This window comes from Ctenocephalides felis, unplaced genomic scaffold, assembly GCF_003426905.1.
Source record: "Ctenocephalides felis isolate EL2017-DRISC unplaced genomic scaffold, ASM342690v1 CF-g0.4_SCAFFOLD_03573, whole genome shotgun sequence".
NCBI lineage: Eukaryota > Metazoa > Arthropoda > Insecta > Siphonaptera > Pulicidae > Ctenocephalides > Ctenocephalides felis.
The window spans coordinates 10934259-10952557 of record NW_020539727.1 but is presented as its reverse complement, the minus strand read 5'-3'; the positions used below and the strand labels follow the sequence as shown (position 1 = coordinate 10952557).

Here is an 18299-nt window from a genome sequence, read left to right as displayed (position 1 = left end):
ACGTTTCAGAGGTTTCTGAACATTTAGACATACCTCAAAAAAAATGGATGTGCGTGTGTGTATGTATGTATGTATGGAAACAATTTTTCGTCCACTTTTTCAGGCGCAAGGATGAGCCGATTCGAAAGATTCAAAAAGCATCCGATTCCTAATGATAGAGAGATGTGCTGATTAGATTTTGGCAAAGGCAGTTCTAGCCATTCTGAAGTTACTGTGCAAAGAGTGCAGAAAATAGAAATCGAGTTTTTGAGAGGAAGGAGTATCTGATTTAAATGATCTAAAAACATTCAATTTATAATGATTGGGAAAAAAGGTGATTAGTTTTTGGCAAAGGCAGTTCGAGGCGTTTCGGAAATACGGAGCTAAATGTGCAAAAAATCGCAGTTTTTCAGAGAAATAAGCATTTGGATTGGAATGATCCAAAAAAACGTTTTTGGGGAAAGAAAAAAACTTACTTTTGAATATAAAAAATAATTCAGATTTTCAAAACTTTAATTCGGTATGGGAAGTTCCAAGAATTTGCCTCAAGGCACGATGCCATACACCACTAGTTATTTTCTTTATATGAATTATAAATATCTACGAGTTTTACGAAAACATCGACTAATGATTGTTTTTTTTACACCAGTAGTTGTCCTTTTTCCAATTCTGGCATATTTTTAACAATTCTTTTTTTTGACTTTTTATTACTTTTCCTAGAATTCTCCCAATAGGCAATTCTAATTTAATAACATATTTTTTTGAGATAGTTACACGTCAAAAAAATTATAATTGACAGAAAATTGAAATGGAATTTTGTTCTCGAAATTTATCTTCTAAGGGCAATTTTCACAAGGAATTCATTTTATAATTGACAGAAATACAAAATTGAATTTTATTCTAAAAATGAATCTTCTAAGGACAATTTTCTCTCGATACCATATTTTATAAGATACTTTCAGAAGAAATTATTTTATGATTGGTTAAGACAAAAATCTAATTTTTGAATCTCATCTTCAAGTGGCAATTTGCACTATATATCACATTTTATAAAATACTCTTTTAGGAAACTATTTTATGATCAGTCAAGACAAAAATCTTACTTTATAATCTAATTATTAAAAAGCAATTTTTACTAGATTTTTTAAAACTTACATATCCATATTCTTTATAGAAGCAACCTACAAAGCACCTGGCTTTAGGATCTGAAGGAGTTTCTTTGTTCATATTTTCTAGTTCTTCTGAAATTATAAAAATAATATTATCATTATTAATATAAAAATTTAAATATTTATTTTTATTACTTAATCAATCAAGTTTCATATTAACAGAAATTAGCGTCAATGATATTTTTTATTGCCCAAAAATTTAAAATAACACCCAGATGATTATGATGTAGAACAAATTAGCATCCTTAATTCCAAAATAATAATTTTGTTTTCTGAGCTTAAATAAAAAATCATATTATCTCTGTCTGTCTGAGTGAAGTAATTTTAGTAAATTTTTACTCATATTTTTATAATTTTTTCTCATACATACATGCTTGGTTTATTAATACTAATATAATTTTTATGAATTATAAAAATACTTTAAATGAAAATTGTTTCAATGTTTTTTGTTTTATTTTTGCCTAATTACTTACTTGGATCAACTCCAGATTCTTCTATACATTTTTTTGTGATCTTCACCAGTTCTTCCTTGGCTTCTTCTGATAATTCAGGCTTGCCTGCCTAAAATTGATCAAAAAACAATTTAAACTAGGTTTATGTGGCATTTCGTCTTAAGACAAGTTGCTTGAAACATTCTGTATGTATAAAAATAACATGCTTAATTGATGAGAATTCAAATTCAGCGAATTTCAAAACTAATCAAAGAGCGCTCTTGTCGAATGGCTTTTACATTTTTAAAAACGGTTTAGCTCTGTTTTTATAAAATATCGACTAATGGCCAAAATTTGTCTCGCATACACACATACTCTTATTACATTTTTTTTTAAATTATTCAGAATACTTTGAAACGCCGAGGAAACAATAAAGCATTGCCAGATTTTCTGGATAATACTTCTCCTTTATTATCTTCTTTGAGATAAATAATAAAAATTAAAAAAAAAATGTTTAAATTAGGTTTGAATTATATATATATATATACTAGCAAACCCAACAAACTCCGTTTCGCCACCAGATGATTTCGTGAGAAATATGAAGAAATTTTTTTTTTGTTTTATATTTTAAGAAGAAAATTTTGATTTTGTTATACAACAGTAATAAATTTATTTTGATTAAAAAAATGAAGTGTTTTTTAGTTGAACTTCTCTAAGTAAATAAAAGTGAATCCGCAAATTATCCGTTTCATGGAAGTGATATTTGGTAAACCACATTTTTTGTTTTTTGGTCTGACGTTAACACAAACAAAGCGGATGGTCTTCCAACTCGTGAACAGGCCACGTATAACTGCCCATGTGAAAAACAATGATTTTCTAAATAATCTATTTGAAATTTATCCCGCAAACACTAAGCGATTGGCCTTGCGACTTGTTATTGCAAACGCAAGACGAACTGGATATTGCAATCGTTTGAAGTCAAACGGAAGACCAGTCAGAATCATTGCTATGTCACCAGATCGCCAGCAATTTTTGATTGAATGGTGAAATTCAGCGCGTGTACATCATTATTCATTGCGGCAAGAATTGCTCGTTGACTTAACCAAGCATAATTCTGATAATTCTCACTAATGTCATTACTCGAATTTTTAATTACGGTGCGTGAAGTTCCAGCAGCTTGTATAAGGCACGATGCCATGCACAACTTATTTTCTTAGCTATAAACCTTGCGGAGCCCGAGACCTTTTCAACGAATGCAAAATTGTCGAAATCGGTTCGTGCGTTCTGGAGTTATTTCGTCAGGAAGGAAAACCCAACTTATTTTTATATATATAGAAGATATATATATATATATATATATATATATATATATTATTTATTTATTTATTTATTTCTACTTACATGAACTGATACAACCACCAATGCAAAAGCAAAACCAATCACTACTGATTTGATCATTTTGAAATGATCAATAATTTCTATTAAATTACTATTATTTGATAATTAATTTTTAACTAATGTGTTAAAATTAACACCAATCTCAGTTTATATAGGTTTTTAAATTGTCCTTGAAATCAGAATAACAATTTAGATAAATGAGATGATAGTGGTGTGAAAAATAGTAGTTTTCAGGTAAAAATAAATTTTAGGTAGATATTTTACTGTTTTATTTGGTGAATATTGTAAGAAACTTAATTCAAGAATTTGCAGATTTTTTGCAAAATCTGCATTGTTTCATTTGATTTGAAATGAAAAGATGCTCTTATTAAGAGCTTTTAGATATTTCAAGTTCGATTAAACCAATTAATCACAGTGTCTAAAGAATTTAAATTTTATTTTTATTACCAACAATTTTTGAAGAAGTTGGATCTTAGATCTATTTTCCTATTAGATTTGTCAATTTTCAATTTTTTTATATATAAAGCATTTCAGATATTACTAAAATTGCATTATCCTTATTGCTAAAATTTAAATAAATAATAATTTTAGGAAAAAGTTTAATGTAATATCATGTAATATCAAGCATTTCAGATATTACTAAAATGGCATTATCCTTATTGCTGAAATTTAAATAAATAATAATTTTAAGAAAAAGTTTAATGTAATATCGTGTTGTTAAAAAAGATATGAGTAAAATGTGGTCTAGGAATGTTATCGTAAAATCAGATATTAAATTGAATTATAAATATGTGTAAAATTTATTCAATTGTTTGTAATTTTATTAAATATTATTAAAGTAAATTAATGCCAAAATTTCCATGAGTATGGCTTCAGTATAAGTTACTTGTTTTTACAATATTTTTCTAGTCTTACAATTTTATAATAGTGCTTCAAATATAACTTTTCTTTTTACTTTGAATACATAATATAAAGATATTTTACGTTAATATTTAAAATTTTATTAATTTCTGTTAATAGGCAATTATCCAAAAAAATATGTAGCCTCAGCAAAAAAAAATATTTCCATGAAACTTTGCATAGTGATTTTCTATTGACAGACTATAAAATTAATAATATGATAAAAAAAATGATTACAGAAGGTGAAGCCAAAGAATTGAATTTGTGATCTAATAAAAGTAAAAAGAAAAAAATCAATTGTAACAATAAATAACAATTTTAAAATTAATATTCAGTTCTTTTTTTTACTTTTTTATAAACAACCATCAGAACTATTCTTAAGTGTCTCATAACCTGTTGTAATGTATTTCCTTAACATAATATAGGTACAAGGCAACTCAGTGGTAATCTTTTTCTGTTAACTGTAGCAATGTCCCTTGAGGCTATTTTCACTTGATATCATTTTCATTTTTAAGTAAGAACTTGAAACTGCTTGATATCATGTTGTTCTGTGCAGAATTGACCTTGAATTTTATTTGTTGTAACTTTTACTATTTGAGTCCTAATTTTCAGCCAATAAAAGATTTTTAAGAACAAATTCAGTCTCACAATATTCTGAATTTAAAAGTACATATTTTTCAAATCAAATTTTAGAGCTTAGATAAAATTTACCTAATATCGATATTTATCTTTGTCTTTTTACCATTTCGGACATCATTATTAAATGGGATTAATTGTGTGTGCAACATGTTCTGCTTTTAATTCACCAATTTGAATAGGAATCATTATATTTGTGCTCTCATAAACCGAATCGCGAAAAAAACATCCGGCCATTATAATAGATTAATAATAATAGATTCAGGATTCGACGATCGAAAACACGACGACTCTGGTCTATACTATGACTACAATTACGGATTTTATGCAACTGCAAATTATTTAATTAATGTCATTATTTAGGTGCAGTTTTGCCATAATGAAATGCATCTGATACATAATAATATTAATTTAGAATAGTATTTTTTTCATATTTGTTACAGGCACGTGGCATTAATTCTTATGACATAGACAAATATCGTGTCATCTTGTTTGACCCGGATGAACTTCTAAATTTCTGATTACTGAACCAATTTTGGAAATGATTTGCTTTCCAGCATCTTTATCCAACTTGGTCCATGAGGATAGTATTTTTTTTAATTACAATATTTATTACAACTATTAAATAATTTAACATCTAGCAATAATAATAAATAATAACATAAATTTAAATAAATAAGAGTAAAAAGGATAGAATTTACATTAAAATGATATCCGTAGTATGATGATTTAACATAAAATAAAAGCAAATAATAATACAAATAAAATCAATGAATAAAATAAATAAGTGGAATTAAAACAATAAGTGACAGATAATGAATATAACAAAATGAGGATAGAATAAATCTCAATTCTGTCCAACATTATTCAGCATTATTAAGGGGGCATTTATTAATCACGTGAGGATTTTAGGGGAAGGAGGAGTTTGACAAAAAAAATCACGTGGGGGAGGGGTATAGTAAGATATTACGTGCATTTATTTTTTAACCAGATTTTGTTCGAAAAAAATGCAAACATTTTCAAAATATCAAAAATTTTATCATTTTTTCTCGTAACTAAAAATACATGTGATTTTTGGTAGGGGGAGGGGGCTAATTTTGAATATTACCAAGGGGGGTCCAAATATCACTAAAAAATCGATCACTGTTAAGAGGACCTTAACAGTGACAAATTTGATGAAAAACTAAGTGCAGCAAAATCTTTCAACATCCAAGTAACAATTTTTAGATATTTGTGGACAATTCCTGATTAAATTGATATATAAAAATTAATGTTAATTCATATGGAACAAATCAGGAATTTAAATCTAAGGCTTTGGGGCGACTTTACACAGTATTCTAGAAAACCGAAGTGCAACAAATTTTAACCTAATTTTGAAAATTCAAATGGGAGACAACACAAGTCCTTATCACGTTACATCGAATGGCTTTTCAAATTTTGGAATCAGTGCAGCAGTTTTTGAAAAATTGTAGATAAAAGGTCAAAAATTGTCTTAAGTATATACTTACTTTCTGCAAATCAGGTTGAAATAATTAATTAGAGTTAATTGTAACTAATTCGACTAAACATAAAATTAACAAATAGAATTTTCTGGCTTAACTTGGGAAGTTAATATTTACTTCTTTGTAATCAGGGTGAATGTTAGGCTTCTAATAAGTCTTGTATTTCAGAGAGAAAATAATTACAGAGTTGACAAGAAAAATCACATTATATATTGTTGTATGTATTTACAATATATTATATTACTAATATAAACATTTATACAATGATTACATACAATGCATCAAATTTTCCTTTCTTGTATATAGTAAATCTCTATATAAAATGTCGTCTAAAATTGCATTCAATAAGCAGAATGCTTTCAATATTTTTTATTTATTCAAACATTAATATAAAATCTGAAAAAAAAATTAAGTCGTTTATTCTTCTAGAATATTGTACAAAGTCATCATTTAATAATTAAATTTTAATACCATCATCATCATTTAATAATAAACTATTTATCAATTTAGTTATTTAGTAATTTGCTTATTTATTCATCCATGCATTATTTTATATATTTATTGATTATTGCATATATGTTTTATTTAGTTTTTATTTTATTTACTACTATTTTACTTTATCACTTATTTAATAATAATTAATAAGAATATAATACATGTATGTGTATATTAATTATTGTATAATTCATATATTTGGTAATTTTTATTTGTTCAGTTCTTCAAAAATGCATGTGTCCACATATTTTTATAGATGTTTATACAGTTGAGTATTTTTTTTTATCTATTGATTAGTATTTGAATTATTGATACATATTATTTTTATTTGAATCATTTTTTGTATGTATTTATTTATTATATATTAAGTAATTACTGTATATATAACAGTGAATAAACGACTTTGAATTCGATATTTCAATTCTTTAGCAATAAATTGAAAATTCGGGACATTTTTTTTGGCTTTTGTCAAATAACTCAAAACCCATTTTCAGTCAGATAGGGTGCAACTACATTATATTTACTACAATTCCATTCCAACAGTTGCACATGGTCCAAAAGAATTGCTTTCAATAAAATAATGACTTTGAATTTTATTTTTCATTCTTTAGCAATAGATAGAAAATTCGGGATTTTTTTGTTTTTGTCAAATAACTCATAAACTTTCTATGGGGGCACTCTTTTCTAGTTAGCTTAGGAGAAACTAGATTGAATTTACTACAATTCCATGCCAACAGTTGCACATGGTCCAATAGAATTATTTTGAATAAAACGACTTTTAATTCGATTTTTCATTCCTTAGCAATAAACAGAATATTATTAACTATTGTTTTTGAACATATAAAATAATAAATTATGCAATATCTACCCATGTCACCTACGCAAATAGGAAATTGTGCAATTCTTACATTTGCGTAAATATTATCATCATCATCATAGGTTTTGATCTTGGTTTCAAAATCCGAAGTCAGTATCTGAGAAACATTTTCTAAATTTGACCAATTTTGAAAGAATTTAGCAAATGTTTGCTTGGCCAGTTCTTTTAATTTTTGCTTTGGGTTGCAATTTGGGTATAAATGGTTAGTAGATACAGTTCTAGAAACAGAAACCTTAACAAGACAATACTGAGTTTTATTCAAAAAATAAGTCAGTATCTGAGAAACATTTTCTAAATTTGACTAGTTTTGAAAAAAAAATTAGTAAATGTTTTTTGATCAGGTTTTCAAAATATTATTTGTATATTTCTATTATATTTTAAGCAGGTAGTGTAGTAAAAAAGGATATTCAGAATGCAGGTCCTGAAAAAAATGGAAAAATCGTTTACATCCTTGTAATCGACGCAGGATCGACAGGATCCAGAGTTGTGGCCTATAAATTTTCAAAAACAGGTATTTTTAATCGAAATGGATAATTGGAAATGATTATTTGCGGTAAGACAACCCGTAGAAATAGCATTACATTGTTAACACATTTTTTTTTATGAAAACTATGAACTAGTGATGAAGCTTTTAATAATATATTGTTATTAAATGGAATTGTAATTTGGTCAAGTTTCATCAAAATTATTGACTGATGATAATTTCTTTTTCTAACAAATGCAGGTAGAGATCTCCAATTGCTGGATGAAAAATTTGTGAAAGTCAGACCAGGATTATCATCATATGCACATGATCCGGAATTGGTAAGGTTTTTTGAAATGCACATTTTTTTAAACTGCATCATTTATAAAATACTGGTTAAAATTAAAAACTTTAACAAAAATGCATTTTTGTTACATCAATTTACCTGTCCTTTTCACTTGAGGTTATAGATCACAATATAATTTCAAGTGGAAATCGTCCTTCGTGGACATAGCTACATTATTCAATCATATGATAATTATTATTAATTTGGAAATATGAACAAACAACACTCTTTTTGCACTAATTTATTAAATAATAATTTTCACAAACGTTTCGAGACTAGGTTTGTCTCATCATCAGTGTGTTATAATTAAAAAAAATTTTTAAAATATGGAAATCTAAATTAGCATGTTGTGTTTTTCATTACACGTCGTTCACTGCACGTTGTTCTTTTAATACCAATGTCTTCGGTATTCTGATAATTATTATACTTCGGTATTATGATAATTATTATACTTAGACATAAGAGCTAATATAAACCCTACACATAGGAGAATGGTTAACCGATGGGTTGCCTCTCATACAATACGTTTGGTTATAAGTCTTCAACAAACAGCTTATAGAACATGTAAAGTAAGAGTTCTGATTGCTGTTGAAAGAATAAAAAAAAAAAAAATTACATGTCCACTATTATCACATTATTATCGACTAAAGTTTATGATGACCTAGTTTTAAATTAAAATATTTAAAGTTATCTTATAGAAATACAAATCTACTCCTTTTTTTTATTAAAGGGTGCACAAAAGATTTACGAGCTCGTCCAACAAGTCGATAAGTTTGTTCCCGATGAACACAAATCAAAAACTGAAGTTTATCTAAGGGCTACAGCAGGATTAAGACTTTTAGGTGATAAAAAATCTGCAGAACTTCTCCAAGTTGTCCAAAATGCCTTGGAATGTACTGGTTATAAAGCTCCTCAGGATGCAGCTGCTATGTTGACAGGAGTTGAGGAAGGATTGTTCTCTTGGTTCACTGTTAACTATTTTAAACGTAAGAAAAATAGAAATTTATAATATTATTTTTAAATATCAGACCCTATGGTTTTTGATACTTCTATTCATCATAAATTTTATAACTTCAATCAAATCTAAACTAAGTTTGGTAAGGTAAGATCACAATCTCAAGGACCGATGCTGCCGCATAACAGACCAATGTTATGGCAGGACTATGTTATGAAGAACTTTCCATACTAAATATTGACAAAAACCATGTGATTTCTGTGCAGTCAGGCGTTTTTCTCACGTTGTCAGATAGAAAACCTAACCTAAAAATCGCACAAATGTCATAAAAACGATGTTAGATAACAGGGTCTTTCTGACCCAGCCTCATAATATACGAGTGACGTTGCAGTTTATGTGTAAAGCACCCGAATACATAACATTTTGATAGTTTTCAGTATGATTCAGTAGCATAATGTATGGAAGTTGGATTATCACATGGCCTTGCCATAACATTGGTCTGTTGTGCAGCAGAATCGGTCCCTTAATCATCAAATAATCAAGTTTATTTTTCCATTATTTGTATATGAAGCTTCAATACAATTACATTAGTTAATTTTTTTTTTTAAATTTTACGGTTACGACAAAAAATGAGTTTGAGGATGTTAGAGTCAAAAATTGGTGTTAAATGGTATATAAATACCATGGTTTATAAATACCAGGGTGGTGCTGACTTGTATTTTGTTTAATATTAAATTAAAGTCCAATTACTTTAATTTTATGTACAGGCATTAAAAGTACAAAAAAGTTTCAATAATTTTTTTTTATTCTAGATTCTTTGAAAAAACATCACACTTATGCAACATTGGAAATGGGCGGTGGATCTTCACAAGTAACATATGAAGTAAATCGTCCATATGTTCCTTATGTGAGAAATAGTATTTATGATTCTCCAAAACCGAATATTAAAGTTTTTGCCCACAGGTGAGGAAAAAACTATAACTTTTTTTTTTAAATTATTGAATCCTTTTTTTAAATTTTACATTTTAGAAATAATTTAAAAGAAGTAATTAATGTGCAAATAATTAAAGATATTTGTAGAATTTGCAAAAACTAAGAATGTTAAAACACAGTTTTTAATACAAAGTTAATTTTATTTTTTTTTATTTTTATTTCAGTTACTTGGGTTTGGGTCTAAGTGCTGCCCGTCAAGGAATTCTGCAATTTGACTATCCCCATCCATTGCACAATAATTCACATGTAACAAGTGTTTGCTACGACAGATTTACTCCATATAAAAATTTTACTTTCAACAACATGGTATTACATGTCAGGTAAATAAGCATTTATAATAAGCCATAATTATAAAAAATAATACCTGAACTTATAACCAATTATAAGATCGAATTAGTGGGGTATGGTATTGTACCTTAAGGCAAATTGCTAGGACTTTCTGTTTCATAATAAAATTTTTGAGGAATATTAAATGTTTTCAAATATATTATTATCAATGCAGTAACTCTCATTTTTCGTATTTTATAGACAAAATATTAGAGCTTATAAATTGGACCATGGCGATTACATAAGTTTATATGAAAAGTGAATAAAGAAAACTTAATCAAGCGGAATTAGATTGAAGGTCCGTGTTTCATATTCTTAAGAATTATATAATCTGAATTGAAAATGTTAAAATAATTTATTTCAGGTATATAAGTGAGCTTCAGAATTTTAGCTGAATTTTTTCCCCAAAAATGACCGTTTCGTCGATAGAAGCAAAAGGTTTTTTGCTTGAATCATTCAAATCGGATCTTCGTACTTTTAAAAACTGCCATTTTCTGCACATGTGGCTTTGTGTCTCCAAAACAGCTGGACCTGTCCTTGCGAAAACCTAATCATTATTTTTCCCCATCATTACAAATTGATTGTTTTTTAAATAATGCAAACCGGATGCTCCGTTTTCTCAAAAACCTGATTTCTATTTTCTGCACTCTTTGCTTCGTATCTCCGAAACGGCAGGACCAACTTTTGCCAAAAACTAATCAGCACGTCTCCTTATTAGTTAGGAATCGATTGTTTTTTGAAAAATTGTATCCATACGATGTATGGCATACATACACTCATACACACACAAACATTCATTTTCTCTAAGGTATTACAAAATAAACAAAAATCATAATATATCAAGTAGGGTGGGGAGGGCTGTAGTAAGACATCGCGTGTATTTATTTTGTACCTGATTTTTTTGAAAAAAAAAATCCAAACATTTCAAAAAATATCAAAACTTTTACAATTTTTTCTCAAAACTAAAAATACACATGATGTTTGTGGGGGAGGGGATGGCTAATTTTGAATATTACCAAGGGGGAGGGAGGTCCAAAAATCTTTAAAAAATGTATCACGTTATTAATGGACGCTCCCAAGTGGCGCAAAAAACAACCCATACACATAAAAAATAAGAATAATGAATGCTACTGTTTTATAATCTATTTGAAAGCATTTAATATTCCTCAAATATTTTATTACAGAACGGGAAGTTCCAGCAATTTGCCTCAAGGCACAATGTCATACACCACTAGTTTTATAATTTTATTGATATTCATGGCAGGATAGTTTTTAAAACAATTTAAAAACAGAAACGTGACAAGTGCTGCCACAGGTGGTGGCACACATGAATGTACTTAGCGACTCCCATAATTGCACAATTTAATATCTATGGAAACGCTACGATTTTGACAGATGGGTTCCAGAGACAACTTCACTTGTGTTTATAAGAATCAGAAATAACCTATTGTATACTAAACAAATTCAATAATAATATTTATATTATATTTTGGTTAATCTTGCCGGTATTAAATTTAGTGATTTTCGCTAAATTGTGCTACCACTCGGATTTGTTGACAATGACTGATTCAAACCCTACTAATTTGTTTAAGCTAACAGACAAGAAAGTGGTGGCAGATATATTCCACAAATATGTAGAGAAAGAAACTTCAATACCCTTAATAATTGACAATGGGTCGTACCAATGTAGAGTAGGATGGACTTCTGATGAATCACCCCGGCTTGTTTTCAGAAACTTGATAGCAAAACCCCGCAAAGAAAGGGTGAGAAAAGATAATGAACCCCCAACTACCCCTCCAATACAAATTGGTAATGATATAACTAACATTGAGGCAGTACGTTTTCAGTTAAAAACCCAATTTGATAAAGACATCGTTACGCATTTTGAAGCTCAGGAACAAATCCTGGACTATATTTTTGCACACATAGGTATCGACACTGAGAGGAGTGTGAAGCATCCTATAGTTATGACCGAGGCGTTATTAAATCCTAATTATACAAGGAATTTGATGTCTGAATTGTTGTTTGAGTGTTATGATGTTCCTTGTGTGACTTACGGTGTTGATGCTTTACTTAGTTTTTACTACAACCGGAGAACATGCATAGATATTGCAAGTGCATTAATAATATCCATAGGTCACAATACTACACATGTTATACCCGTAATAAATAACATAAGCATTATTGAGAAAGCAAGAAGGATCAACATAGGTGGTTCTAACATCACAAGCTTTTTGCACAAACTATTACAACTGAAGTACCCGGCTTATACAAATATTATTACACCAAGTAGAGTTGAAGATATAGTTCACGATCATTGTTATGTTTCTGCTAACTACTTAGAAGAAGTTAAAAAATGGGGTTGTGTGGATTATTACCAGCAGAATGTTAAGAAAATTCAGTTCCCAACACCTACGGTAACCGTGAATCCAGGTTTAACACCAGATCAACGGTTTGAGCGCAGACGCAGTTTAGCACGTAGGTTAATTGAGATGAATGCTAGAAAAAGAGAAGATAAATTAGTACAAGAGCGACAGCTACTTGCTCGTTTAACTGAATTGCTGCAGTACCTTGATGATGGGCACACGACTGACTTAATAGATGATATGGGTGATTTTGATATTAAAACCTACGAGGATGTTGAAAAAGCTATTGTATGTGTGCAAGCACGTATTGAAAAAGCTGAACAAAAGGCTTACCAAGCTGCAACAGAAAGTACTTTAGAATCTGAAGCTTTAGAAGAAAGTTCTGTGAAGAATTTGGGACCGGAAATGGGAACAGATATAAACGAGTGGCTCAATATTACAAAAAACAAGAGACAAGCTATTTTAGACCACAAGGCTGCTAAGAAACAAAGACGTTTAGATATGGTACGAAGACGCACAGTTGCTGCTCAGGAGCGTATGAGAATAATTTCACAGTTAGCACGTAAGGAAAAGGGTAATGATGATTTTGGCATACGTGATGAAGATTGGGATGTATACAAAACCATCAGTAAAGAAGGTGGTGATAGTGATAGCGAGGAAGAGAATGAAAAACTGGCAGAACTTGAAGACATTCTGCGCCATTATGATCCTTCGTTCATCGACAGTGTGGACAACTGCAAATCCATATACAACGACATGGGTGACTCACACCAACTGAATTTAGGTTTAGAACTAATTCGTGCCACAGAATTGTTGTTCCAGCCGTCTATCATTGGTTGTTCTGAAGCTGGGCTAGGAGAAACCATCGAACATGTCTTCAAAATGTTCAATCCCGAAGACCAGTCCATTTTAGCACAAAATATCTTTATCACCGGAGGTTGTGCGAATTTCGCAGGCTTAAAAGAGCGATTAACAATGGAACTCACACAAATTCGTCCTTTTGGGAGTCGGCATCACATAAATGTGGCAACTTCGCCGAGTTCAGATGCCTGGAATGGGGCTAAAGATTTATCCAGTGATACGTCTATTGCTATTTCTAAAGATGATTATTATGAAAAAGGCGGAGAATATCTCCGGTCACATAAAGCCTCTAATATTTATACCAAAAGTCCTACAGAAAGTATTGCAGATGACAATTAAATTATCAGGTTGTAAATTTATATGGTAATAAAAACCTACATAATAATATTTGTTACTCATTGAGAAATTAATTGTAAACTAGTGGGGTGTATGGCATCGTGCCTTAAGACAAATTGCTGGAACTTGCCGCATCGTAGCAAAGTGTTCGAGAAACATTAAAAAGTTTTCAATTATATTATTATAAATAAATATTGTAACATTGTCTAATATTTATAAGAATTATATAAACAGAAATGCAAAGTTAAAAATATTTGTTTAAAGTATATTAGAACTCGAGTAAGAGACTCGAAAAAATAAAATCTGAATTATTTTCGACAATTTTTTTTTTTCTGAAAAAAAAATATTTGGAACAAAATTTTCTTTTCTAAAACCAATTATTTTGATAAAACTAGCAGAAAGTTCTTTGAATATTTTAAATCGAACTCTTAGTTCCCTCAAAACCTGCCTTTTTTGCACATTTAGCTCTGTATCTTCGAAATGGCTGGGCCTGCCTTTGCCAAAAACTAATAACTACTTCTCCCAATCATTACTAATTGAATGTTTTTTAGATCATTCAAATCGGATTCTCGTTCTCTCAAAAACTCGATTTCTATTTTTTGCACTCTTTGCTCTTTATCTCCGAAACGGCTGGTTTTGCTTTTGCCAAAAACTAATTAGCACATCTCCCTATCAATAAGGATCGAATGTTTTTTGAATCATTCAAATCGGTTGATACGTGCGTCTGAAAACGTGGACGAAAAATTGCATCCATACATACATACATTCACACGCACATTCATTTTTTCTAAGGTATGCCAAAATGTTCAGAAACTTTTGAAACGTAAAGTTACGCAAAAATTTTAATTTTTGATTTTTTTTGCGATTACTAAAAAAATAAAAATATGCATAGTTTTATTGAAATAGACAAAGTTTCAGTTTTTGCAATTATTTTTTTAAGAATTATCAGCTTGATCTTTCCCAGAAACTAATGAGCACAATTTCTAACTAGTTTATTTTTTTTTTGAATTCAATTTCCAATTATTATCTTTTTTGAACTCCAACGCTTTTGAATTTTCAAAATTGGTTCTGGATTTTTATAAGAACGAAGTTTAAAGAGAGTACTATTATAAGTACTCATAAATAAATTGTTTGAACATTTTTCTGTGCAAAACAGAGAAAATTAGGTTGTGGACAGTAGATATATATAATAGTATAATATTCGTTTTTATATATATATATATTTTTTTTTATAAAAATATATTATAAAAATTCTCTGTCTTGCACAGGAAAATTTTGTAACAAGTTATTTATAATTATTATTCATTACCTGTAAATATAATTGTTTTCATTGTTAATATTATTATTTATTCATTTATTTAATTCTATTTCTTTTCTTAAATTTCTTTTATTCTATTTTTTTCTTGATTATGATTTTCAATACCGCATCAGTTTTCATTTATAAGCGATATTGTAATCTGATTGTTAAAACTAGCAATAATAAAAAAAAAACTACCATTATTTACTTTATTAATATGAAACGCATTTACTTTCGTTTTTATTTTAAAGTCTGAAAAATAAAAATATTTTTCATATGTTTTATGAATAAATTATCAAATAAATTTAATAATAAAATATATTGGAGAATAATGATTTCAAATTTATTTTAGAGGTAAACCAAGAAGCAATAAACAAATTGGAGTTGATATTAAAAAATGCAGAAAACGTGTTCTTCGATTTGTCAGAGACAAAAATCGTTCCTGTTCCTTATGGTCTTCACGAAGAAGCAAATGTGGCTCTGAGTGCATTTTACTACAGAGGAAAATCTGGAAACGTTATAAGTAAATAAAGCATTTATTATATATATATATATATATATATATATATATATATATATATATATATGGAATTTTTATATATTTAGCAGACCTAATATATAGACACACATAAACCATATTTTGGACAAATATTTGATATTGAATTCAACCAAATATATTTTTTTATGGAAACTACAGTTTTATGTTAAACTTTTATAGTTATTTCAAATCTTGTTCAGCTTTTACATCAATATACAAATTATACATTTAAAATAAATTATAAAATATTTATAAATAGTATATACTATAGTACTATTTTATTTTATTTTAGCTGATGAATATGGTGTCACGACCATTGGAAAAATTTGGAAAAAGTTACAATTGGTTTGCAGATATCCAAATAGCAAAGAACCTTTCCTGTGTTTGGATCTTATTTATATACATACTTTACTTACGAAAGGTTTCAGACTTCATAATTGGAATATTGTAGAGGTATAAATTTTATTATATAAATATTTTAATTGGATTATTTTAGTTAATTCAATTTACAATTGTAAATCTTTAGTTTAGATGGTGATTCTTATTTTAAATAAGAGTTCAATATTTTATAATCGATTGAATTAAGATATTTTCTAAAGATTTGGATATGATATGATTTTTTAATTTAGATGGTGATTCTCATTTTAAATAAGAGTTCAATCTTTTATAATAGATTGAATATAAATATTTTTTTTAAAGAATTTGAAATGATGTTTATATCAAAATTACTGCCAATGTTCAGATGATTTTGCATTTTTAAAGCTTTTAATTTTTATTTCTGAAATTTTATACTGGTAAATGAAAAAAATATTGTGTATGAACAAAAGATATAAAGATAAACAATTTTTCTATTTTAATCTTTATCAAATTAGATTTATATTGAATATATAAAATAAAAAAGATCATTAAAATAAATAATCAATAATATAGAAACAAGTAAGCTACTACATGTAGAAATTGTACTTCATAATTGCAAAACTTGTTTTTTAATCATAATTATTAAATTAAATATAAATTAAATTTAATTTATCTTAATTATAATAATAATTGCAGTTAGAAATTGAAAAATATAAAATATTATAAATTTTATTTAGTGAGTAGTTAAAAATACTAGGTCTTTTGTTAATATTTTCTATATTCTTTATTATATTTTAGATGTTGAACTCGTATGACAACCACGAATTATCCTGGGCCTTAGGATTTGCTTATAGCAAAATAATGAAAACTATGCCACCTGCAATACCAGTTTTGGATATAAGAAAAAAATCTAAGAGAAATAAATCAGAATGTTCTACTTATGAATTGAAAGCAAAAACCAAACCAACTCCGGCAACTCCTGTACCGACTGTAAATTCTGATCCAACTAAACCAACCGTGCCAAAATAAAAAATAATACATAATGCATATTTTATTTATGTATAAACCAAGAAAAATAAATGTATTATACACATATTTCTTAAATTCAATTTGAGATAAACTTACAGCTGGTAGTGATATTATATTGTTAACATATACATATGTATTGAAATAGAAAATATTTTCTAACTAGATATTAAAATTATTTGGGTTGCCTTAGGTTGTAAAATTTTATCTAACAAAAATATAAACAAAAACAAAATTTATATGATTTATAATTTATATAATGTATAACTTATATAATTTATAATTTATATATAATTGTTTTAAGTATATAATATATACATATTATATATAGTTTATATAATATATACATATTATATATAGTTTATAATATATATATATATATATATATATATATATAATTCAATTATTTATAAAATTTATAATTTATATATAAGATTTTAATTGATAAATTTATGATATTTAAAGGTTAACCACCCAATGTGTCCAATAAAAATTTATATTAATGTATTTGATTTACTTTAGAGCAAAATTATTACAGTAGATATTGTCTACATAAATCTTTATAAATTAATTACAATATGATTTTTATTAATTCAAACGAATTGAATTGAATCTTTGTAAATTAAACATTAATGTGATCGATTGTGTTTAAATTTTAAGTTTGAACTTCGCGCTTTGACTTCCATCCAACTTCACTTCGCACATAGTAGCTGCCATGTTTATGGCAGCCATTTTGTTGGTTGTCAAAAAGTTATTTGTGAAAACGCATGTGGTGGTATGTAATTTGTTAAATTTCTAATTAAATTTGTAATTAAATTTAAATAATTAATGCTTCACATTGTTTAAATAACTTCCTAGAATAATTTGGTGTAAAATAATGTATAAGAACGCTGGAACAGGTGTTTGTTAATGTTCTTACAACTTTTGTGTAACTAATGGAGGTTATCTTTTACAGGACCATAAAGGTTTTAATTAAATATTGCATTTACAGCGATCCCAATGTATCCTTTTTTATATTTATATATGTAATAATATGAACTAAATATA

The 18299-nt window shown here is 27.8% G+C and overlaps 3 protein-coding genes across 3 annotated transcripts in view; 2 read left to right on the top strand and 1 right to left on the bottom strand.

The window, feature by feature from the left end:
* Positions 1–3039, bottom strand: part of LOC113389502 (general odorant-binding protein 28a-like) — a 10208-nt gene extending 7169 nt beyond the window's left edge. Inside the window, exons 1-3 of the mRNA XM_026626530.1 lie at positions 2981–3039; positions 1622–1709; positions 1135–1220 (exon numbers count right to left, since the gene is read on the bottom strand). Of these exons, the coding sequence (XP_026482315.1) occupies positions 1135–1220; positions 1622–1709; positions 2981–3037 (231 nt within the window). The 5' untranslated portion in view covers positions 3038–3039. The remainder of the gene's footprint in view (positions 1–1134; positions 1221–1621; positions 1710–2980) is intronic.
* A 4492-nt stretch (positions 3040–7531) lies between these two features.
* LOC113389501 (ectonucleoside triphosphate diphosphohydrolase 5-like) lies at positions 7532–17255 on the top strand. The gene is made up of 9 exons (XM_026626529.1): positions 7532–7589; positions 7773–7898; positions 8112–8191; positions 8927–9182; positions 9964–10114; positions 10309–10464; positions 15684–15847; positions 16162–16322; positions 17025–17255. Exons 1-9 carry the CDS (start codon positions 7532–7534, stop codon positions 17253–17255), a joined length of 1383 nt encoding a protein of 460 aa, XP_026482314.1.
* Positions 12021–14126, top strand: LOC113389096 (actin-related protein 5). Its single transcript, XM_026626156.1, has one exon. It carries the CDS (start codon positions 12031–12033, stop codon positions 14035–14037), a length of 2007 nt encoding a protein of 668 aa, XP_026481941.1. The 5' UTR covers positions 12021–12030; the 3' UTR covers positions 14038–14126.
* Positions 17256–18299: the final 1044 nt, after the last annotated feature.